The 25,778-nt window shown below is 39.0% G+C and overlaps 1 protein-coding gene across 2 annotated transcripts in view; it reads left to right on the top strand.

Moving 5' to 3' along the window:
- The window catches only part of FOCAD (focadhesin), a 312,742-nt gene that overhangs the window by 223,107 nt on the left and 63,857 nt on the right, over positions 1–25,778 (top strand). Inside the window, exons 23-28 of one of the 2 annotated variants that reach the window (XM_072841513.1) lie at positions 4,211–4,299; positions 7,426–7,470; positions 12,250–12,358; positions 15,185–15,304; positions 17,808–18,046; positions 21,233–21,322. In XM_072841513.1, coding sequence (XP_072697614.1) covers positions 4,211–4,299; positions 7,426–7,470; positions 12,250–12,358; positions 15,185–15,304; positions 17,808–18,046; positions 21,233–21,322 — 692 coding nt within the window. The remainder of the gene's footprint in view (positions 1–4,210; positions 4,300–7,425; positions 7,471–12,249; positions 12,359–15,184; positions 15,305–17,807; positions 18,047–21,232; positions 21,323–25,778) is intronic. The other variant, XM_072841514.1, reaches the window with a different exon arrangement.

Consider the following 25,778-nt stretch of genomic DNA (forward strand, 5'->3'; position numbering starts at 1 on the left):
TTTTTAAATGAGCCCACACACTTAAATGGAATTTATGGTATCTTAGAAGAATTAGAGCAACTGCCAGACTCCTTGTCTATATCAAGAATTTCTGTCCCGGAGGATCCTTCTTCTGTGCAAGAGTTGCAGTTACTTCCATCTGGTGCTAGACATATTTTGTAGCATTAAACCAGAGGATCATTTAGAGGAGGCATGTTTTATTCAGTTAAGCCTAGGGGACATGTTGAAAGATATATTCTATGTTATTTCCTGGAGTTTGATTATGATGTAAGTTTGAGATCTGAACAGGACAAGTGGCTTAGCTTGGGCATCTGCTTCCAGCCTCATCTAATTTTTCCACAAGGACGTTAGAATTTGAATTTTAAGTGTATCAATGTGGTTGACATGGGGAGGTATTTGGCTTTCTTCCCATTAAGATGGAAAATGCAGATAGATAAAGATGATTGACAGTTCAGAGTCTATTTTGGTAAGAAAGCCTCTACAGCCTTTTTACCTTGATGCTTGTGTGGGATGCTGAGCTGGTTAAGGTCTCCTGCCTTTGTGTAAAGGGCTCTTGTGAATGTGACCTCAATCCAGAGAGAGGAATTATAAAACAGTTTGACTGAAGACATTTGCTTCCTGAGTTGGTCCGTTAGCCATAAAATAACCTGAAATAAAAACCAGGGTCAGGGAATAGTGACCCTGGTAGATTTCTCTCTGACCGCTTGTAAGAGTTGTTGGTTTGTTTTTAATGTCTACACATTTGGAGCTAGGTGAGATTGCTCACTATAATCAGCAAGCTCTTGGTTATATAGACTAAAGGTTTCAAAAAAGCAAGAAGGATAGATAAGTAATTGGAATCTACAGGCAATCCAAAAATTTCAATTTAGGTGATCATTTCAGCCTTTCCCCTCATAGTGAGTACTTTCCCTCCCCTTTGACCACAGAAGCAGAGGTGACAGGTGAGTGCCATTATGACCAACACACAGAGACTCAGGGGCAAAGTGGATATGAATAAATAGCCTCACATGGGCTGGGTGGAAAGGGTGAGAGAGACATTCCAGAAGAGAGGATCAAGAAGAGCAAAGGAAAAAGAAGGAAGAAATTGACTAAGTTACGTTGATGGTTGTACTGGGTTGTGGCTATAGGAGAGATTAGAAAAGTAGTCCTTCTCCTTAGGCTTCTTGGATACTAAGCTCCTTTGGTTTTTGTTTGTTTGTTTGTTTCTAAGCAGATTTTGAACTTTTTCATTTCCTACTGTTTATCCTTTTTGGAAAAGCATTCTGGCAAGTCCATGTCCCTACAAGTAAAGAGGCCCAATTTAGGAAGCATAACAAACAGGGATAGGCAGTAAATATTATTTTCTATTTCGCGTATCCCCCTAGGAGGTCAGTATCAGTATTAAGCATTAATATTCATGTCTTGCCAGTTTGTTCGCCTCTGATTCCTTGCTCCAGGAGACAAGTGGGAGAAATGAAAGGGCCAGGATTCTATCTTTGAGAACAGGGGAGATGGGGATGGATATGGTTGAAGTAAATAGAAATATGAAGGATGCGATTAGGAAATCCATCAAATCTCAAGAGTGTCTGGGCTGGTCAGCCCCAAGGCACTGTGGCTGGAAGTTGCATGAAGTGCAAGGACCCCTCAGACTGATTGAACTGTTTCAGCCATCAGTGAGCCCACAGGCTGGTGGTAACTGAGAGCTTGTATATATTCACAAGAGATCATTTGATAAGAAGATGATAAAGGGAGGTGTTTTTTTGTTGTTGTTATTATTAACAATAAACTTGGTATGGTAGCTTTTTTTTTTTAAGATTTTATTTATTTATTCATGAAAGACAGACACAGAGAGAGAGAGAGGCAAAGACACAGGCAGAGAGAGAAGCAGGCTCCATGCAGGGAGCCCAATGTGGGACTCAATCCCGGGACTCCAGGATCAAGCCCTGGGTGCTGAACCACTGAGCCACCCAGGGATTCCCGGTAGCTCCTATTTGTTATCAGCCACCATACTAAATAGACATGTTTCCACATATTTTGACATGATGCCCTAATGCCATGAGATAGTTGTTAGCTACATTTTTATGAATGAGGAAATTGAAGTTTGGAGAGATGAAGTAACTTGTCCAAACTTACATGGCAAGTAAGTGAAAATGGCCTTTGGTCAAGGCACTCTTATTCCAGAGCCCATATCCTTAACTCCGCAAGCTGTATTGCTTTCTTCTCTAGAGCATATATGGAGATATACTTTTCTTCTATGGAACATACCTTAGGACTCTGTTTTCCATTTTATTATTATTTTTTTTTATCTTTTATTTTAATTTTTTTTAAAGATTTCATTTATTTATTCATGAGAGACAGAGAGAGAGAGAGAGGCAGAGACACAGGCAGAGGGAGAAGCAGGCTCTATGCAGGGAGCCTGATGTGGGACTAGATCCCAGGTCTCTAGGACCAGGTCCTGGGCTGAACACAGCACTAAACCACTGAGCTACCCGGGCTGCTCTATTATTTTTTTTTTTAAAGATTTTAATCATTTATTCATGAGAAACAGAGAGAGAGAGGCAGAGACATAGGCAAAGGGAGAAGCAGGCTCCATGCAGGGAGCCAGACGTGGGACTCGATCCTAGGACTCCAGGATCACTTCTTGGGCCAAAGACAGGCACCCAACCGCTGAGCTACCCTGGCATCCCTATTTTATTATTATTTTTAAAGGAAGCTGTACACCCAACATGGGGCTTGAACTTACAACCCTGAGAGAGAACGCATGCTCTACTGACTGAGCCAACCAGGTGCCCCCATACCTTAGAACTCAAAAGACAACCAAAAGAAAAATGGACACACGGGGGCACTTAGGTGGCACAGTTGGTGGAACGTCCAATTCTTGGTGTCACCTCAGGTTGTGATCTCAAGGTCATGGTATCAAGCTCTGTGTCAGGCTCTGTGCTCAGAATGGAGTATGCTTGAGTTTCTCTCTCCCTTCCCATCTGCTCCTCCCCTTGGCTCTCTTTCTCTTTCTCAAATAAATTAATCTTTAAAAAGAAAAAATGGACACAATAGGAAATCTAAAAGTCAATAGACATTTGAAAACATTTTCAATCTCATTGATAAACAGTGAAATGAAAGTTAAAACCATAATGAACACTGTTTTGCCCTTGCCAGAATAATAAAAATTCAAAGCCTGACAACTCCCAATGATGGTAAGAATGTGGAATAGTTAGAACTTTTATTCTCACTGCTAGTGAGAACATAAGCGGCACAGCCATTTCTGAAAATGGTGTGGTATCACTCAGTAATGTAATACACGAGTAAGTTCTCATCCAATTTAGAGCTCATCAATAAACCAGTATTTTAAGTACATTTAAATAATGTAATTGGTGCTATACTAGAGGGGAAAGGAGCTGATCAAAATAATCCTGAGTGTAAAAAAAGGGAAGATAATAAATTTCTGAAGGTCTTGGTAGTCTTAAAGGGGTGATAGTAGCCATATCTTTATTGTGGGTAGAAGTTGAAAATTATGATGTCAACTTTTTTTTGGTAAGGTTTTACTTATTTATGAGAGACACACAGAGGCAGAGACATAGGTAGAGGGTGAAGCAGGCTCCCTGTGGGGAGCCCAATGTGGGACTCGATCTCAGAACCCCAGGATCACACCCTGAGCCAAAGGCAGATGCTCAACCACTGAACCACTCAGGCATCCCTGGTACCAACTTTTATAAATTCAAGAAATAAAAATGTAATATGCAGATGTTTGAGAATGACTTTGGTTATATATTACCCAAATCTTAAGTGTTACATGATTATCCTCATTTTCTACCATTCTGTTTTAGTCCTGGTGTCCAGAACCCAATTTTTGGTATAGTGTCAGTTAAAATTGTCAGCTGCCAATAGAAGCAGATGATTATGATAAAGGAGGATTTTTTTTTTTTAAATGGGACCCACATTAGCGGGATTCAAATCTGGTGTTAATCAGTATCCCAAAATGAAATGCTCTGCCCTAAATTTTCCAAATCTCCAAGCTGCCCCAGGATAAACTTCTTGGTGAGTGTTGAAATACCTGATTGGTGATGGGATTCTCTCTCTTCACACATTCTTTTTTATAATAATCTAGCATTTTATTAGGAACACTGAAGACCAATGAGGGAAGGCTCTATCTGTTATCAGTGTTTTACAGGGAAATTTTAAGGCCGTTCCGACAATAGGGTTTGCAGGCTGATATATGCTTTGTGTCCTGCAGGGCAGGATGGGAGAGCTGGACTTGCAACTGAAACATGGGAAAGAAGGACCTGAAGAGGTGCAGTACAAAAAAGGCACAGCCTGGCTCTGGTAAGGCCTCTCTGCTACTCCTTGCTCATCTTGGGAAATGAATGATGAGGGAGGGAGGGGCCACATTAAAGGCTTACGCAGGGAATTTTAACTTTCATACCCGCCTGAAGGTGAAGAGACTGAGTTCCAATAGGTGGATTTTCCAGATCTGACAAGTAGAGCTTTATTCATCAGTTTTAGTTAGTTTTACACTTGTTTTCTAAACCAGCTCGAAAATGGTTTGCTTTTCTCATTTTCCCCCATATCTGATTATTTTATATGCTTTCAACTGAAAAATTCTGTTTTTCCCACTCCATTCATTGCCTTCGTAACAGTTCACATTAGTCAAGGAATACCTTTCCATTCCTGTGCTCCTCCAGTCTCCCCAAGACATCTTCATTATTAGGAGCAACTGTACCACGACAGGGCTTTAATTTCTTTGGCAGACATCCCCTAGTGAATTCCCTTATATTAGCTAGAAATGTGTAAGTGCTGGCACATTAAAAGCAATTTAAATTGTTACATGGGTTAGGAAGACTACCTTGTCAGATTAATGTGGCAGCAACCTAAATCTAGGTAGAATGGCCAAGAATCTAAATTGCTTTACCTGCAGTCACAGGTTTCTTTAATCTAAAAATCTATTCAATGCTTACTTGAGTTTAGGTTTTTATTTACTGATAATTGACATATGTAGAAAACAGAAGCTTTGTGTGCATGTGTTTAAGTAATTCTAAGTTACATTTTCTAGATTAACTTTAAAAATAGCAGCACAATTTAAAACATTAGGACGTTGAATTTAAGATTAGTGGTTAAGAATTTGGATTTCGCATCCTCTCTGTGATTATCTTTAACATACAGCTTGAGTTTCATCTTCTAAAAATGATGATTTGGTGGGGGTTGTATATTGGGTATATTCTCCAAAATATATAGAGATGGAATGAAGAATGTGACAAAGATGGGCATTGAAGATAACTCCAAGATTTTGACTGTGAATAACTAAAAGTATGGACTTCCCATTTCCTAAGATGGGGAAGACAATAGAAAAGCAGATCTGTTGGGGGTAGGAATCAGGTTTAGGTCTTAAGAATTAGACCTCCCATTTGGAGATTTCTGGTAGGTCATTGATGATAAAAGTCTAGAGCTTGGGGATGAGATCAGAGCTGAAAATATAAATTTGTGTATTATCAATATTTAAAATCATGATGCTGGCTAAGATCACCTAGAGATTGAGTAAGATAGAGAAAAGGTCAGAGGGCAGAGCCCCAGGGCAGTTAACATTTAGACATGGGGAAAATGAAGAGGGAACCAGGAAGGCACAGGGAAAAGTAGTGATCAGTGATGTGGGAAGAAAACGAAGAGATAATGGAATCTTAAACACTGAGGGAAGAAAGTGTTTCGAGAAAGGAGAAACTGATTGTGTCAGAGGTTGCTATGAGTCTGTAAAAGGTGGAGATGGAGAACTGAGAAAGCCTCTGCCTCTTCAGAGTCCTTGGTGGTCATGACAGGAGCTGTTTTGATGGAGCTGTGGGGACAAAAGTCAGATTATAGAAGGGTCTAGAAAGAGAGGAAGGAGGAGAAATATTTGGAATCAATTCTGATGAATGAGAAGCAACGAAATGGGGCAATCACTGGAGAGTTTTTTCTTCTATGAAGATGGTGGATTATATGATGTGTTCGCCTGCTAAGGAGACTTCTATGTGTAGAGAAGGAGCAATTGGTGGTACAACAGCCAGAAGCAGGTGGTTAAGGAGGTGGAAACTAGTCCACACATAGAAGGTTTGTCCCTGCCGTAGGCAGGTCATCATTTTTCAATATTCCACGTTGACCAGTAAAAAAAAAAAAAAAGCAAAAACACAAAACCGCATTGAATGCACTGTACTCCATTTAGGAAGACTGAGATAGGAGACTATATTGGAGAGAAATTTATTGTCAAATAGTATTATAGAATGCAAGTTTAAGGTCTGTAGGAGAAGTTTGCAACTATTTGAAAAACTTGGCTCTTAACATCGAGTCATTCTCAGAGAGCACTGAATAGCTAAGATTTTAAAAATATTTCCCATGAAAATAATGGAGCTATAACATATTTGCAAAAATTTTGTATTTATAAAAATTTTGAACTTATGAAACTCAAAGTATATAGTGAAAGTATCTATGATTGCTTCTTCAGAGCATAAATATGGCAGTCAATGGTTGTTCTTCATCTCAAGGCTTTTATGTTGAAAAGAAATTTTATCTGGTAAATATTTGAATTGAGTGTGCTATCTTCAAATCCACAAGTGTAGTTGTTTTTCTTCAGCTCCAGAGTGATTTTATAACCATTTAAAATTTTATTTTCTATACATACGTAGTGACTATTCTATTATCTACAATTTAGAAATAGTAAATTGCTATTTTACTGAGCTCTTCTGCAAAAAAAAGAGAGAATGTCTTAGTCAGTTTGGGCTGCTATTACTAAAATACCATAGACTGGATGCATGGCTTAAACAACAGAAAATTTATTTCTCACGGTTCTCGAGGCTAGGAAATGAAGATCAAAGTGCCAGGAGATCTTGTGCCGGTGAAGGCCTGCTTCCTGGTTCTCGAGAGGCTGCCTTCTCCTTGTATCTTCACATGTTTGAAAGCAGAGAGAGAAAACAAGCATTCTGTGACCCTTCTTACAAGGGAACTGATCCCATTGATCAGGGCTCCACCCTCATGACCCCCCAGAGGCCTCACCTCCATACACTCTACATGGGGAGATAAGCTTTTATTTTTACTTTTATTTTTTGGCGGGGGGAGATAACATTTTAACACATGACTTTGGGGGAACACCAACATTCAGCCCATAGCAGAATATAATATAAAGGACACTTGTATGGCCACCACCCAGTTTAAGAGGTGACACCATCACAGCACTGCCTGTGTGTCCCTCCTAGGTTACAGTAACCTCCTTCCCCGCCTCCAATAAGTGACCTAAGGGATAGGCAGGGGATAGTCTTTGAAGTCAAGCCCATGTTACAGTTTTTTCACCTTACTCTAAAATTCCACATAAATAGTTCTCGGATCTGGAGTCATTGCCAGAGGTTCTTATTAATTGACAGGTAAGCAAAAAGATTGGGTTCTTATTCCGACATAAACTTTTGCACTTATTTTCAATCTTTATTGCAGGGTCCGAGACATGTTGACTGAGGAGATCACCAAGGCGGTGGCAAAGTAAGATCCATTTATTATCTTACCAAATTTTTTCTTTAAACATTTTTTTCCTGGCAGGTACCTACGATTTTCTCCCTTTAAGAATTGTAAAGGACTTTTCAATTGTTTTTTAAAAATCTGTTGTTATCCTTTCTTATGTTAAGTTAGTTCTTAAGTTAATGTCTTTCTGTGAGAATACAGAGGAATCAATACAAACATGACTTCTACATCAAGAGTCATGAGGTCATGCCCTTGTTGTACACCTAACAAAGTGCCCCGTGCTTTGACTTAGATTTAAAGGATTCTCATTTAGTTTGGGGCGGAGGTGGGGGCTGTTGAGGGAAAGAGAAATCCTTGCTGATGTGAATTATGTGGGTTCTACAAATAGGTTATTAAATCTCAACTGTGAGCCAGGAAATAAATCAAAGTAGTACTTCCTTTCATTCCCTTTGTGTTACTGGGTCCAGGGTATCTAAAAGTCGAATTTTTATTTTATTTTTTATTTTTTTTATGTAAAATCGAATTTTTAAATACTAAAAACGAGCATGAATACCCATGAAAAAAGCAACTTCAATCATATCCTTATGGTTGTTTTAACAAAAATAACGAGTATTACTCCCTTGAGGCTTTTTATTTATCTTAAGCCAACTCTCAACAGAAAATTATACCCTAATGAACTTGCTTGAACAATCTCTTCAGGTTCCTTTGCTAACAAGCTGAGTAATTGTTCCTGGCAGTAAGTTACATGTCAGTTAAGGCAACTTCTCCCTTCCACCATCACCTTTAGCTGCAGCCCTTTCTGTAGGACTTCCTTTTTTCTTATCCACCAAATAACATAGGTTGACCTTTGACCTAGAGGATTTCATGTGTCCCTATTATCTAGACATATTTAATTGCAGGAACGTTTATCCCTATCGTGTCCTGCAACCTTCCGTGGCTAAATAGGTTTTGCCTTAAAAAGACAGAAAACATGATCTACCGTAGAGTTCACTTTCTGCCAGTAGTTTCTTAAGCAGGCATGTAACTGTGAAGTCTGATCACAGTACGTGCTCACTACTCAGCCTCATGTCTTCCGAATAAAGGGAGATAGAAGCGGTAATCCTCCCTTGCACTCAGTTCTGTGGGAGGCACTGGGAAATATCTGTTGACGTATCTGTTGACAAAATGAAAACTAAAGTACAGAGAGGCTTCACTAGGGACTCATTTGTCTGCTTATCCAGTTTGGTGAATTGCAGACACAGTGGGAGAGCGCTCAGCTGCATATTGGAGGGGAGGAGGTGCTGGGTGGGTGGGGGGGGGGGTTGTCTTTGACCTTTACCTTTCATAGTTGATTCCATTATGTAGTATACTTAGAGCCTGTTAAAAACAGTGCTCTGACATTTGCAGCAAAAAACTTGAATGCTGAAGAATCTAGGAGCTTTGTATTAAACTACAATTTTGCCTTTCCAGTAGCTTTTGCATTTTTCATTCTAAAATTTTATTTCAACAAGTTTTTAATTTTTGGATTTGCAAAGCATCCTTTCATGATGCTAATACCTAAGAAGAATGTGTTTACATTCTCAGTGGTATGGAATAAAAATAATTCATGTTCTTGTGGTGTTAAGCCTTTTCATCAAAAATTTCAAAGTATTTTATAGACCTTATCTTATTAAAGCAATGCTGACAATAGTAGGTATGACAGCAGGTAAGGTTCAGAGGCTGAGAGATTAATGAAAAATCACTCTGCTGCCCCCTCTTTACTTTTTCTCACTGGCTTCCTCCACCCCACCACCACCTGCTGCCAGCTTAGCCTTCCCTTCCTTGGATCTTGGCTGCCACAGCCTGGTTTGGACCATTGTTCTGAGCCATAAGTTAAATGCGGGAAGTAAAACACCAGTCACAGGATTAGACTGATTTGCTCATTTAAGAGCAGTTTTAAAGCATCAAGGCCAGGGCTAAGGGAGAATCAGAACACAGATAAACCTGATGATTGATGTAAGTTTATTTTCATTGTTATTAATTAAATAGATTTGAACCCGAAGATGAAAATCCCCAAAGGACTGGGTCACTTTACTAATATGTAATGTAATACTTTGTCCCTAAGAAAGCATCATTGTAGCTCATCCTTCCCTGTGCTTTTTAATTAGGTTAATGGCATCAGTTTGTTCCAAAGGACAGTTTAATTAAAATGCTAGTGGTGTTGCCTAGATAAATACTGTACTGATGCTGACATGTTATTATGCAAATTAGTTACTACTGCCTGACTGGTAGGGGATAGTTATTTGATCAACAAGCTGATGAGTTTTTGCTGAACCGGTTGTAGATTTTCACCTGGTGGGCTCCTCCAAGAATTTGTTTCGCTAAATATATATCGAGTGTCTCATCTCCATAAGTTACTGTGCTAGACATGTCGAGTTGACCAAGAGCTAGTCACAGTACCTTTGTGAAACATATAGCTTGGCCTGAGCATGCATTGTGTGGACTGTGAAATATTTTTTTTCTATTCAAAGATTAATGTCCAAATATGTATTTAGTCTGCAAGCAAAGGTCTAATTACTAGTGGCTTTATATACACTTTTCTCCATTTTACAAGAACAATACATGTTCAAGAATGTCATGTCCAAGGACACTTCTGAAACAAAATCATTTTGGGGCTCTGTTTTGAAACTGAGGTCAAGTGTTCTTCTAGAATTTTGTGGTTACAAGAGGATTTTTGGGGACATCTTGTCTAATCTTTGTTTTAAGAGATTTGATACCAATTTCCGGTGACCATCTGAGTTTTTCTATAAAGTGATAAAAACTGGGGATCGAATTCTCAAATTACTGAGAATTTGAAACTTTAAAAAAAAAAATCTAACTTTAGGGATTTGTGGTCATTTTATAGCAGGACAGGCTTCAGGATATTCTCAGCTAAAGGAAAGAGATAATATTAGAAATAAAAGATTTATTTTGGTTTTGTTAGTGACATTATGGCTCGGGTACCTGAGAATGCCCAGACTTTGCCTTGCTCCCTGGTGTTTATTATTATCTATAGGAGTTCCCAGTGATCCTCGCTGTAAAACTCTAGCAAAACCTAGGTTGAAGGCATCTGCTTAGCCTTCAGGTCTCCCTCCTATTTTCTCCCTTCGCCCCATCCCCCAATATAAACATTGTTGTCTTATCAAATTATGGTAGGCCTCGTAGAGAAGCGAATTTAGGAGTGAACAGAATGACCAAGTGTGCAGAGCAAGCCTTTACTGAGTTTAACCACCCCAAGGTGGCAGAGCGAGAAGGCAGGGGAATTAGATGAATAGGTAGTAGGAGGCCTGTGATAATGGCAAGTCTTGAGTTCCATTCTTATCCAGTGGAAGCAAAAATGGAAGAACATGTGTGTATATTAACCTCTTAATACCTAACTCACAGGTTTAGGCATGACTGTGGGCTGGGACTGGAGGTCCTTAGCTTGCCAGGGTAGTGGGGATGGAAGTCTCTTTACCCCACAGATCTGTTGCATTCCTGCACTGGGTTAAGCAGGAGGCATTCTAGCATGTCCACACAGATTCATGTTCAGGTCTCAAGTCTAGGTTTTTGGAAACAATCTCTGTATTTATGGGAACCCGTAATATGTATTTATGGGAACCAGGACAGAACTGAACTATCGGTTCAGTGGTTATAGGTGCTCTGTTGCCTGAGTTCTGCTACGACAGAGATGGCAAGCCAAGACTCCTATGTCAGTGTCCCACTAAAGATTTTCTTCTATAGAATCATGTTGGATTAATGGAATAATATCAAATGCTCATTTTCAAGTGGTAAGTATATTTAAGAAGGTTTGGTTTTCTTGGTACTAAATCCAGAAGTCACCTTTTTAAGATATGGTTGCTGATATTAGGAAAAAAGCACACTGTTTGGATAACGAGAGAGGGCAACTCTCAATCCAGATAGTTTAAAAATAGACCCTTTTCTTTGCATCTTATCTAGGGTCTCTAAATTCTATAACAAACTGACTTTAAGGTTGCTGGCTTTGGCATCTTGAGGGAAAGAAGGATAATAATAAGAAGGATAATAATGGTTGACAGTCAACCAGTGTGGCAGGTGGCTGGGTGGAGGATGCTGTCTGAAGTGGCTCACTCGAAGCTGCAACTGCATACCAGTGCTGTAGAAAAGCCAGAGGCCCGTTCCAATCTCCTGCCCTTACTCGCCTAACTATCCTCACTTGTGTTTTCCCAACAAATTGATACATTTATATTGGCCAAAGATGACACAGAAAGAGATCACTTAGGAAATGCCACGTCAAACAATGAAACAAAAACATGAGAAAAATGGGCAGTCCAGGTGACTCAGTGGTTTAGCACCGCCTTCAGCCCAGGGCATGATCCTGGAGACCCAGGATCGAGTCCCACATCGGGCTCCGGTCCCACATCGGGCTCCTTGCATGGAGCCTGCTTCTCCCTCTGCCTATGTCTCTGCCTCTCTCTCTCTCTCTCTCTCTCTCTCTCTCTCTCTCTCTGTCTTTCATGAATAAATAAATAAAATCTTAAAAAAAAATCGAGAAAAAACTTAGATATATGAGCTTAGACTTGTAGGACACACACACACACACACACACACACACACACACACAGTCTAATGACCATACACAAATGAAGAGTGAGAAATCAGCATGAGCGTCAGAAGAAGGAAGAAAGGCTGCCAGCATCAGCGTACAAGCAGAAGTGCATGGATGAAGCCCTGTGAAGGAATGGAAGTGCTTTCTGACCTCATCTGCCTTCTCTGTAATAACGCCTTCTCTTCTCCTGGTTAATGCCCCCAAATCCTCTCCTGGAATTTTTTCTTTTTAAACAGGGAGAGCCCAGTGGTCAAGGGCAACGCACTGTTAGCCTTAAGCAGCCTCGCTGTCGTCGTATCCAAACACGAAGCCAGCCTCTCCTCAGACTCTGAGGGGGTCCCAGAGGTGAGTGGAGGGTGATTTGAACCAGCTGGGCAACTGTTTGAAAAGTAAGAAGCCTCTCTGAGCCTGGCCCTTACTTGATGAGGTTTTAAGACCTGTGCTTGGCGGCAGCACCAAGTTATGTTACTCCATGGGCCTTTACAGTGCGAGCTGGAGGGGCTCCTCAGACACTTTTCCTTGCTGCTTTTCTGTTTTGCTTTCTCCATCACAGTTAAGTGGTCATTTCCATTTGAAGGTACCAATTTTATGCAACAGGGGTTGTCTTTTTGTGATTACATCAGTGGTAACCAATCTTAGGAGGTTAACTAGGCTTACTGAAAGTGAACAATGCTGTCAAAAAATGATAAATAAGCAGTGTTTACTGACTGAAAAAAATTGTACTTTGCATTTTAATTGTAGATGTCAATGACAAAGTGCCTATTCATTTTTGCAAGGCATTTATTTCTTAATTAAACATGTGGCGAGCTGGCCAATGTTCATTTCCAATGTACTTTTTCAGATAATTCATATCTGTCAAAATAAAAAGGCATGGATTTATTCTTCTTTTAAGCCCCATTATCTAGTAGCTATCATTATCTGGAGACAATATAGCCAAGTGGTTAAAAAACATAGGCTTTGGAAGAGGAGAGTACTATATTTAAATCCCAATACTTGCACTTAGTAGCTCTGTGGTCTATTGTTGGTAACTTCCTCTTGCAAAGCCTGTTCCCCCATCTGTGAAGTGGGGATAAAGGTACTCACCAGATAGGATTCTTGTGAGGATTAAATGAATGAATGAATATATGTAGAGCACAATGGTTGGTAGATACTAAGCCCTTAGTAATAGTAACCATTATCTGACTTCTTGCTGGAAAAACCATTCTTTATTCAATGTTATTCAGTCTGTTTGTGTTCCCTCCCTGTGTCTTATGGGCCATCTGTACTCTTTTTTTCATGGTGGAGTTTTTTGGTTGCAAGCAAAGGAACCAACTCTCCTCTAAATAAGAAAGGAAGCAGAAGGATGTGGCATCTGGAAGCCCATGGAATTGAAGGCAAAGCTTAAAACTGGGTTTGGGGAAGAGCATTAGGCACAGGAAGTGACATGAGAACCATCACAGCAGACCAGCACCACTGGGATGGATCAGCTCTGGTCACATACTGTGCTTGCATCACTCAAGATTTAGAGTCCCTATGTCTCGTGCCCACACCTTGGGCAGGTTGGATGGGTAGCTTCATTGAGCCTTTAACCAAGCTTCAAATCATGGTGGAGTGAATTCTCCAAAAGGTGCCATTACCAGTAAACAAGAGAATAGAGCCTATGTGGCAAAAGCTACAAATGTATATTACAAATGTAGGGAAGGGAAAGAGGCCAAGCAATTATTGCATGAACGATAAAAGTGTAGTTACCGTATGAAAATTTAGCTTAAAACTCTGAATCTTATTTGACTTATGAGAAAGATGTTTTATATCCTTGAAAGAGCCATGGAGTACTTTAGCAGAGACAATATACTAAGTAGAATCTGCATGACCTAAAAAGTTAACATGCCTTTCTAGGATCCCTGATTTTGGGCAGTCAAGCAGGCAATCTGCACCAGTAATAATCAGGGGTCTAGCTCAGAGTTTGAGTTCCAGGCAATCCTTTTTTTTTTTTTTTTTTAATTCCCTTACCCTTTTGTTCTATACTGACTGTAACACATTCTACACAAAATATCAAGAAGCCACACAGCTCAAAGATGGGGCTCTGCTTTTATTCTTCATCATCTTGTTTTTGGTTGTTATTCAGTACAAATTCAAGATCTCATTATTTGATTAAAGTTGACGTTTTCAAACTTTGTTCAAATCTGCATATGACTAAGGGCCAAAGATCCTAGGCAGAAGGCCTTCTTTGAGTCAAGGCATTAATTCCAAGTATGCTTCACACTGTGTTGACCTTTGTCGTTTGCACTACCTGAGTGTCACGTTGTGAGTTAACGGATGCTTTTGACATCCATGGTCATGAAATATTTTAAAAACCAAGCTCTCTTTTTAGTGAGTTGGGTTTTGTTGTTGTTGTTGTTTTGTTTTGTTTTGTTTTTGCATTCTCTTTCCTCCTCTTTTCCCAACTGAAGATCATTTGTGCTTTCATACCTAATTAGCTAGGCAAAATGTTGTGATGATTCACAATGATAAATATCTGGTGATAGTAAGCAGAAATGTTAAAGATGGTATGAAAATTTTGTAGACTGCTTTATTGCCTCCTTTGTGAAATAGCAAGTCATAGAAATGAGACATTTTGAGTTTCTTTCCCTGCACATCTCTCCCTTTAACCCCTACATCACCCTCGCTAAACACAGGCAGGCACCAGATTGCTCTCGGACGCAGTCTGTTTTGCAACCACCTGCCCTCTCACCTCTGCTTGTCTTGTATAAAAGGTAAATCCTTATCCCTTTTGGGGCACAGGTTGAGGATGTGTATTCGTCAAGTACCTATCTGCCTCCTAAAATCCTGGTGGGTGAATGTTACTTTTTGATAATAGTACTTTATTCTTTAATATAGAAAGGGGTTGTACCCTGGACCTAGAAATAATGTTTAGGTTTTCTTTTCTTTTTTTCCATTATCATTTCATGTTTCTCTTCTTTTTTCTATAATTAATTAATTAATTTGTGAGAGGGTGAGAGAAAGCAAGCAGGGGGAGGGGCAGAGAGGGAGGAAAAGAGAATCCTCAAACAAACTCTTTGCTGAGTGCTGAGCCCCACAACATGGGGCTTGATCCCAGGACCCTGAGATCATGACCTGAGCCAAATTCAAGAGTTGGATGCTTCACCTACTGAGCCACCCAGGTGCCCCTCACTTCATGTTTTTTTCCACCAGCAGGTTCAGCCTAATTTCCTTTCGATGAAGGAGTGGGTTTCCATGGTGTCTGATACTCTCCTGATCATTGTGGATAGCCATTACCAACCCAGAGGACAACTTTTCTCCTCATTTTATTATGTAAGTCTGAGAAATAAAATTTTAAAAATGATCAGAAAAGTCAAGCGTTGATGCTGCTCATATTAGTTGCTAACATGAAAGCCGTACCATAGTGTATGGTTATTCTCAGTCATAGCTTTATGTTAGAATCACCTGGGGAAATTTAGGGTGTATGTGTGCGCATACACGTGTGTGGGGAATGTGTATAAAATCTCTCTATATATAGAAAAAATAAATACCTGTAAGTCTTTCCTTTGCTTTAATTGTTTAGTGATGGGCCTTGGGCATCATCAGTATTTTCGAAGGTTTCTAGATGATTCCCATGTGTAGTCAGAGTCAAGAGTTACAGTTGTAGTGAAATAAGCATTGGTTAAAGACTAGGGTCCCTGAGTTTCTAGTCATAGTTTTTTTAAATTCCAGGATATGTGAATAGTGGGCAGTTTACTTAATCTCTTTGGACCTTTGTTTCCTTATGTGTAACGTGGGCAATTGAACAATATTATCTTTAAGCTGTTGTAGCCTCAGCTCCATTCCTACTGGTTTTGTGACTGATGACCTGATACTTTACCCATCATTTGATTTTCCTTATCTGTACAATGAAGGTAAAAATGAATGCTTTACCAACTTTAGAAAAGATTTGCGAGGATCACATTATATAACTTCTGGGAAAATGTTTTGCAAACTGTGAAATGCTCTATACATACAAAGAAATGTTGTTGGTCATAAAAAAGCACCTGTCGCTTAGCCTTTTTCTTTCTGTTAATATCCTAAGATTAGAGACAAACGGAAAATACTCCTTTTTGTTTATGTTTTACTTCCCCTTCCTTTGGCTGTAGTCCATGCTTTCTTTCCATATCTGCATGGAATTATTTTGGTTCTTCCTTATCACTCTCCCCTGCTTAGGGAATTATAGTGATCATGGGACAATCAGCTGAGTGGTGGAGGATTATAGTCAACGTGAATAAAAATATAGCACAGGTCGTGAACTGTTGCTAAGATCATGAATTAAGCCTGAAACAACATTGCTTTAGGTCTTCCCTGTACAGCGCTCTTGGGCCTTAGGGTCCGGAGCTAGGATTTTTAACTATACTCGGAGACAAAAAAAAATAGCATGTGGATAATATAGAATTAAATTGGAAGTCAGATTTTACGCAAAGAAGTAATTGCATCATGATAATTTGTTTTCTATCAGAAGTGTTTTTACTCCTTTATTCTAGTTTATGTAGAGGCCTTTGCAATAGCTATCTGGTTCAGATATTCACCAGGACAGGATATTCTATGAGATTTCTAATAATGCTGCTTAGTTCTTGCAAACCAATAAAAATAATCTACTTAGTAGCCAGCTCAGGGTTGCCTCTTACCTTTGTGATTTTTGCATTCTTATACTTCTTCAAGGCCCTGATTCAAAAGCCACTTTCTTTACTTCTAGTGTTCTAGCAGCTGAGTCATTTTGAACAGTATTGTCATTACAATGATGCTATGTTAACTTAAAGAATACCTTAGCACATGTTTGATTTTTATCCTTGAAGTACTAAAGCTTAGAGAGTAAATGGGTACAGGATTAAAAACACTTTTTAATGTGCTTTGACTGCAAGGGACAGCATGGCCTTTATGATGTGTCTGAAAATTTGAAGTGGATAATAGTGCAGAATGATGAACGGGCTTTCTTCCCCACTTGAGACATATTTATAAATGTATATAATGTCTGTTGGAGCTCCCTAACATGGGATTCTTGTAGAAGCTGTTCATATTCAGCTGCCCTGCCATTTTATTAGGGCTGTTATTCATTTCTTTTCCCATAATTACATATAGGAAGGCGCATATAGAGTTCTCCATTTCGTTTTGAGTAGCTGGTTATTGCTTTGTAACCAAAGGCTTTTAGGATTTCAACTTCCTTTTTAATTAAATGGAATTAACCCCCTGTAGGAAATAATCCATCTACTGGGAAGTGTTCCCACCAAAAATTTTGGGAGATTTGCCAATAGATCCCTGTGCTAAACTTACACTTATTCCTTTATACTAAACTTTAGCAACCCCTCCCCCTCCCCACTCACTACACGCATGCTTTCTTTCTCTCCTAGAAAACTGGCTTTCTGGACATTTATAATGTGGCTTGGTGGTTTCTCCAAGCTTGGGTAATTTCACTTCAGGTTATTATTATTATTATTATTATTATTATTATAAACACATCTAGGCTTTCAAAACACAAATGTTTTTTCAGTGTTTATGGTGAGGGAATTCACACCCTTTAAAAGAAGACAATGATGATTTTTTTTTTTTTTTCCGAATTTAAAAGGACATGATTAACCAACTGTTTAGTAGGAAATTGTTTCGGTAAGGAAGAGTGAAAAGGTAACCTACAGACAAACACAGAAATAGACTTTCGTAAATTGTATTTTTGATTGACGGGGGTGGGATCTAAGAGATGCTGATATTGTTGTGTAGTGCTTTTGTGATAGGTGTGCTTCCTTGATGTTTTTAACAAAAGGCCAACCCCCTGTTTTCTTCCTTTGGCATGTCCTAGAAATCCTATTCTGGTGAAAACACAGCTAGTGCGATTGCCCGCTCTGCTGCCGCCACGGCTTTGTCTCTCCTCGTGCCAGTTTTCATTATTTCTTGCAAAGAGAAGGTTGAGGAAATCCTAAACATGCTGACTGCCAGGTTACCTGGGAAACCAAGAGCTGATGAGTCTCAAGCCGTGCAAATCCACATGGGCCTTGCTTTGGGGATGTTTCTCTCTCGCTTGTGTGAGGAGAAACTCAGGTATGGTTTATTAAAATATCCCTCCTTTCCTCTTGTTGATGTTAGGCAGAGGATATGATACACATGCACACACACGTTCATGAACATTCTATCTGAGTGATGGGTGGTTGCTAAACTTTTTGAAATGGGTGAGTCGATCCTTTCTTCTCCTTTGTGAGTGAATCTATCTTTCCAGAATGCCATCACAAAGATATTAGTGTATATTTAGAGTTGTTCTTATTAAAGTGATGATTACTTGAAAATCATTCCATGCTACCTGGAAACCCTGGATACACCTGTGCAATAATAGATATAAGGAAAAGTATAATCTGATGGTGCTAAAAATAAAAAGCTTCTTTTTTTCCTCGTGTATAAGGGTGAAAATAATTGGCGACCCTTTATTGATATCAGTGTAAAATGGAAGGGAAAGATTGGAGTATCCCTGCCGCCTCACGGGCGCTGGGAATCACCCAGATCACCTGAGAACTGCATGTACCCAATTTTAAAAGGTTGCTTTTATCCTGTGCCCTGGCTACATTTTTATAATCCTTCAAGAGTCTTAATCTGTGCATATTATCCTGTGTGCTTTATTCAGTTTGCTCAGTTTTGGACTGCTTGCTTTACCCTTGAATGGAGCTACCCAAGTATCAAAGACCTAGGTGGAAAGTTCCACTAGACAGGAAAGTTTCCCTGTGCGTGAATCTACTTTGGTTGTGTTGTCCATTCTATTTGTTCTTTATTTTGTAACAAATCTTAGAATGTTATATATGCAGGTTGATTACAGTGTGGTACAACATGAATATTTGCATATCATGAATATTTAGATGTGCAATGACTTGGAATTCAGCCCCATTTCACCCCATCCCCACCTTCCCACTGGAAATAGGATAGTTGGGAGAGGTATCCTGTTGTGACGTTCCATGTCCTTAAACTTCCCGGGTTGGCAGAAATGAATAGACTGTCCGAAGCCAAGAGACGGTGTCGATGTGGGTAAACTGGATAACATTATGCTATATTTAGATTTCGGTTTGAAACCAGTGGTTACGTTTGCATTTGTAATTTACACAGCTTTGTGCAAACACCATTATGTGAAACCTTTATGAGAACTGCTATTGATCTAGGGAAATACTATCTTTCAGATGATCATTTTCAGCTCTTGGAAACATCTGTCAGATTGGGAAGACTGGCTTCGTCTTTGTGATCATAAATGAAACGTTTTTAGAATGTTCATTTTGTTCTCTTGACCAACATTAGTATTTACAGGCCTAGTTCTGGACATGAACAGAAAGCTGCCCTTTGCATGTGAATTGACTGTTAACATATCTTGAGTGTGTGTGTGACGGAACGCAACATGTTTTTTAAAGACTCAAAACTTGAAAGTGATTTTTTTTCCCCTTTGCTACTATGCTACAAATGGCAGTTTCTTCACCATCTGTGTTCATGCTCTTTCTTCAGTATCTTTCAAGCAACATGTTTTACAACTAAAAATGAGCCATGGCAGTTTAATTCCAGGCAACTCATTTCATCCTATCTTGGCTCTGGCTCCCTTCTTCATTAGTTTAGGATGAGATGCTGCTGGTTTTAGGGCTTGACAAGCTTGCACTTGTGGCTAATTGAATCATACTACCTGGAAGAACCAGAAGGATTCATCCCAGTTCCTGGATTGCCTTCCACCCCGTCTCTCTTACTTGACTCTGCACCTTCAGGAGAGGGTGGAAAAGGACACCAGGAAGTTCTTTCCACGGCCTAATGCCTTCAGAATCAGTGCAGATTTTCACTTTGCTCTAATGATCTGTTTGGACAGCATGCTTCCTCTTTTGGCCAGTTCATGAGTACTGTAGCCACCAGTATAGTTATTCATGGTTCCCACCTTCCTAATTTCTTGGAGCGGAGGAATCTGAAATATTTGCCTTTTGGTGCTAATAAATATTTTACTAGATCATGACAATGTCACTCGATAATGACATTTTGGAGAAAGTTTCTATTTTTCTACAATCGGTAATCATTTGGAGGGCTGTTGGCTCTGAATAGTCAGGGACATCAGCTCAGTGGCCCAGCATGACCCCCTCAGGGGTACAGGATTAGGACAGTATGTTGGTCTCAAGAATGAAAAATCACCTTGTAGAAGAGAATCATGATAATCCATTCTTGACTATGGCTTATGAAAAAGTCGCCTGAATTTAAATTTCCAGTCTAGAATTTATTCAGAAAAGCATATTATTCCAAAGTTTGCTTCTGTCATAACTCCCAGAGGATACTATAAGATCTCTTTAGCATTTGTTTAGGATAGTTAAGTATATTTTACTCCAGAGAACAGCTATAATAGGACTTAGTCAAAGCTATTAAAACTGTGTGTGTGTGTGTGTGTGTGTGTGTGTGTGCGCGTGTGTACGCGCACATGTGTGCTCACTGCAGAATGTAAATCTTCACCTCAGGCAAAATCACTATATTATTGGTTTGAGAAGACATTATTTAAAGTATCCTGTGGCTGGTTGGCATTCCTGGGGCTGCATTCCACTGAGCATGGTCCAAGGCAGCAGCATGACAGTTGACATGTTAGAAACCCCTTGACAGCAAAGTGTTGGTGACGAAGCCCACAACTCTGCCTGAAAAAACAGCCATAGAACTACCTTTTAAGTTTTCTTTTACTGTAGAAGTCATAGTTCTCACCAAGACAATTGCAAAACCACATCAATTACTCTATAAAGGTAGAAAAATATATGGCTGCGGTTCCCCCCGCCACCTTTAAAAAAACAAATGTAAGTAAAAGGAATAGAAGAGCCTTCACAATTGAGACATGAAATCAGAAGTAACGGTCTTTGCAAGAAAGAGATTTGGAATGATTCTTGTTAATTTCAGCTTCATGGGTTGTTAAATATTCTGAAGAAAATCAGGTTAGCATCCTTAGAAATGTATCTGAAATTCTGATTTTGGTTTTTATTTTTAAGTGATTTGAAATTTGAATGGGCTGAGTAAATACAAAAGTAACAGATTTTGAGTTTATTGGTTTACAAGTGATTATACTGTTCAGGAACTCAATTATTTAAATAAATTCTCTGACTCCATTTCTCTGTCTGCAAATAAGTATATGTGAATCATCAATATTATTGTTCCTTGTTCAGTAAATATTAAGAGGAAATATTATAGTATTTTGGACATTTGAATGATTTTAAATAATTGAATTTTTTCCTTTTGGCCTTTGCCCAGTGATATATCCGGCCAACAGATGAACCTTCTTCTGATGAAGTCTCTGGATGCCCTGGAAAATTGCTGCTTTGATGCTAGTCTGGAATATAAGTATGTTGGTTCCATTTCCTCTCTGATACTTGGAGATTGACTCTTCCTCTGCCATAAACTTTGCATTCAATCGTTGAAATATTTGTCAGATTAGAACTTGAATTCCTTTGCAAAGAGTTTTCAGTAATAATCAAAAACCTGTAGTTATAGGTACTTGTACTTAAAACTATGCTTCAGCCATAGACAGTTTGCTTCAGTACAAAGCAACAAATGTCATTTCATGGCTGTCATTATTAATACCTTAGTTCTGGCTCAAGCTTGTCATATGAGGCATGTATCTGGAGACTTATGTGCATGACTTAACCTTTTTAAATAATTGAAACTATTCTTTGAATTTGATTGGACAAAGAGACCCTTTGACCCATGATTTAGATTTCCCTTGTGAAATCCAGTGACTGAAGAATCAAAATGGAAACAAATACAGGTTCCATTTGGCATTCCCAAACTCCTCAATATTACTGGTTTCTTCCTGCCCTGCCTTGGGACTCCTCTATGCTTTTATTTTATTTTATTTTATTTTATTTTATTTTTATTTTATTTTTTAAAAACACAACATTTTATTTATTTATTCATGAAAAATAGAGAGAGAGAGAGAAAGGCAGAGACACAGGCAGAGGGAGAAGCAGGCTCCATGCAGGGAGCCTGATGTGGGACTCAATTCCGGGACCCCAGGATCATGCCCTGGGCCGAAGGCAGGCGCTAAACCCCACCCGGGCTGCCTGGACTGCCCCGACTCCATGCTTTTAAAAGATTTTTCTATTAAACTAAATACCTTAAAATGTATTATTCCAATCATAAAAGGTAACCGAAACAAAAAGGAAAAATAGGAAAGAATACCTTGTTACCTGACTGGCTCAGTTGGTAGAGCACATGACTTGATCTGGGGGTTGTGTCTATACTTCGGGTATAGACATTACTTTTTTAAAAGATTTTATTTCTCTATTCATGAGAGACACAGAAAGAGAGGCAGAGACATAGGCAGAGGGAGAAGCAGGCTCCCTGTGGGGAGCCTGATGTGGGACTGGATCCTGGTATCATGACCTGAGCCAAAGGCAGACACTCAACCACTGAGTCACTCAGGTGCCTGTGGGTGTAGACATTACTTAAAAATAAAATCTTTAAAAAAAAAAAGAAAAATAAAAAATAAGATCTTTTTTTAAAAAAAGAAAAGAATACCTCAAAAATTGTTAAACATACTTATTTAGTGAGACATTTAATGTTTTAATTGGTCTGTAACTTGTGTGGGAGCATATAGTTTTATTAGGCTTTCTAAAATCTTAACACAGTCTAGGACTTATATTGTAGCTTTTTGGACTTCAGTTTAGATCATCTGGTGTTCTTTGTTACTAAAATGTCAACAAAATGTAAGCCGTAACCTCCAATTTATTAATTTGTTTACTTTTTGCTGTTATAGGTACTGCTCAGATGTGACTGTTTACATTTGTGGTCTTTAGAAATTTAGGATCTAAAGTTACATTCATGTCATCTAGCCTATTAAGTTCAGACCGGCAAGTAACTGCATATCTCAGATATTTCGTTATGAGTAGATAAAGTCAAATCTTCATATAGTAGGTAGTAGTTATAGGATCTTCTTTCAGATGCAGGCTAAGATTAGATAAGAATCATTGACATCCACCCTGTTTATCATGAAACACTCTAGAGATGAAATGAGATGTTTTAAGAGTGTGGCTTTGAATATGGGAAAAGAGTTCAATGGCATGATTGAAGTCTCTTGAATGTAGAAAATGATTAATGGAAAGGATAGGGTCATTTAGCTCTTATTGGGTCTGATGAGTTAATATTTTAGAACCCAATTCATGTGTTGGTGGTGTTGCCTTTTACAGCCAAGGAGTAAGATAAATTCCACACCCCCCCACCCTGCCACCACTCCACCTTCCCCCAAAGGTATTCATAGAGCTATAGCTCAGGGTCTTAATGCTGGGAACAAATTTGTGAATTAATTTACTACAGGCTTTCAGCCAGTTGGAACAATCAGGAGTGACTTTCATGTATTATCTCCATTAGCCTGCAGAAAGTGTTTGAATGAAGGCGAACCATAGAGATGACTGAATTGTCCACAGTGTGCGTACTTATGCATATAAAAACCTCATATGTCTAAGGATATTTAACTTTACAGTTAACTTATGTCAGTAAGATTCATGTTTCTTCATTATTCTTTCTTGATTCTTATCTCCCTGAGGATCAGCTTTATCTGGGAGAGGACAGGGTGTGCCTAGATCAGGACTAATCCTGCAGAATTAAGTAGACGAGGGTCATCAGAAATTTCCTGTCCATTTACTAAAGTCTCGCTGGTCTCTCCGAGCTCAGTGAAAAGCCCAGATCCTTTAAGAAACTTTCAGTCTTTTCCAAACTCCTGTATTTCTACAGTTAATGAAGTTTAGTATTTTGTCATTCCTAATGCGTTGTGGCTCTTTGTGCTTAGGTAGCTCTGTCTTTGGTTTCAGGTTCAACAACTACCAAGCAGCCGCATACTGTGCTAGGCATTTTCACATCCGTTTCTCCTGTAATTCAGCCCCAATGACAATCTAAATACTGATACTAAAACAGGAACATTCATCGCTTTGGTTTACAGATTAAGAAAATGAGTCTCATGTAGGAGACTGGTTCAAGGTCGCAGAATAAGTAGCAGCTAGGGGAGAAGCCTAGGTTGTCTGACTTCAAAGCCATTTTTCTGTCTCTTACATAGTTTGGTGTGGAGAACACATATCAGTAGAAATAAAGCAATTTGACACCTGACAATATGGTGTTTACTATTTTTTTTTTTTTTTTTGACAGATGAGTGTGTCTCACTATTAAATAGAGATATACACACACAGGCGTAGAGTATTCCCCTGACTAATGAGATTCAGGAGTCTAGGGCCATCCTCCCTCAAGTGAAATAGTGAAAGCATTACTAGGAGGTAGTTAATAGATCTGGGAGCGTGCTACCTCAAGTGATAGAATTCACCCAGAGCAAATTCACCACGCTTCCTTGATTTAATGGACGCGTCCCTGCTGAGAAGACCTGACACCTGGGCTGGGCGATGTTTGTGGCCTTATCACTTACATTTTGCTGCCATCTAGTGGTACTTATTGTGCCATTGCGGTCCTCACAGCCTTAACTAGTCCTGCCGTCCAGCAGTGACCTAAGCGTTGGTTAATTACTATTGAGCTTTTACAAATACGATAACATCTGTATAGCACTTTGTAAAGGGCAAAGCGCCATACAAATGTTAACTGTTATTAGAACTAATTATCAGATGGCCTCATACTTAATCTGCAGGATTGCCCACAATAAAGTAAGGAATAGAAGATTCATCTCTGGTTAATTTTAGAAAAAAATGTACCATTAGATCTCATTTGATGTAGCAACACACATAGTAGAATTGCACAGCTTTTAAGTCTCAGATTTTCTTTTTGCCAGTGATATTTTCATATACTCGAATGGGTAAGAGATTCAAATAAGTAAAGCCATAATAGGGCATTTAATTTTAAAACTCAAATTCTCTTCTTCATTTGTTAGTATTTGCAGAGATTCATGTTACCAATTCCTAAACCTGAAATTTATACCTGATATTATAATTTATTTTTATTTCATCTGTCTGAGACACCACCATGGAACTCCTTTTTGTTTTCAGTGGAGAGAAAGATGTGAAAGCTACCTCTGCCCAAGTTATTCTTGGTTTGGAGCTGGCAAGCATATCAAAGGGGAGCTAGAATGAGGGAAATGCATAGAACTGCTGACCTAAGCACCTAAGAGAATCTTAGACTTAGGATAAAAAATAAACCCACTAAAATATACACAACTTGGAAATCAGAAGAAAACATCAGGAATAAAGCATTAAGATGCCCTTCTTGGAGCATGCTGAAAAAAAGAGACAGAGTAAAAGTTTAGAAGGCCAATAGATGCATACACTTTAGCATATTTGTATTGACACGCATATATATGTAGTTAGATTGTATATTCATATATGACAACAGTCATTGACTATTGTAGCAATGACTAGAATTGTTAGTGAATGGTAACCTTGCCCAAGAATAATTATGCTGTAATAATACTAAGGTACATGTGAACCAGAAACCAGGGTGTCTTTTTCTAAGCCTCTGTGCCCATATTCCTGGGGATGGTAATAGAGGAGTTTTAGTCCAGGGGATAAAAATTTTTGCATGCCTAGGATAGCTCCAAAAAGCAAGACTTGGGATACCTACTACTTACTGAGAAAGATTAACCCTGATACTTAAGTGAGCTTTGAGAAGTATCCTTTTCCCACATGAAATTTGGCACTCCTCTTTCTTAAATTAGTCTGGCAAGAAATGGAAATTGAGTTCTCTTGATTGAATCTTGGATGGTATATTTGGTGTATTTTAGCACTCTTCAATTTTGCCTCCAACTGAATATAAGGAATGAAGTCTTGTTTTTGTTGCTGTTTTTCTTGTAGATCTCTCCATCTAGACT

The sequence above is a fragment of the Canis lupus genome, chromosome 10 (assembly GCF_048164855.1).
Source record: "Canis lupus baileyi chromosome 10, mCanLup2.hap1, whole genome shotgun sequence".
Taxonomy (NCBI): domain Eukaryota; kingdom Metazoa; phylum Chordata; class Mammalia; order Carnivora; family Canidae; genus Canis; species Canis lupus.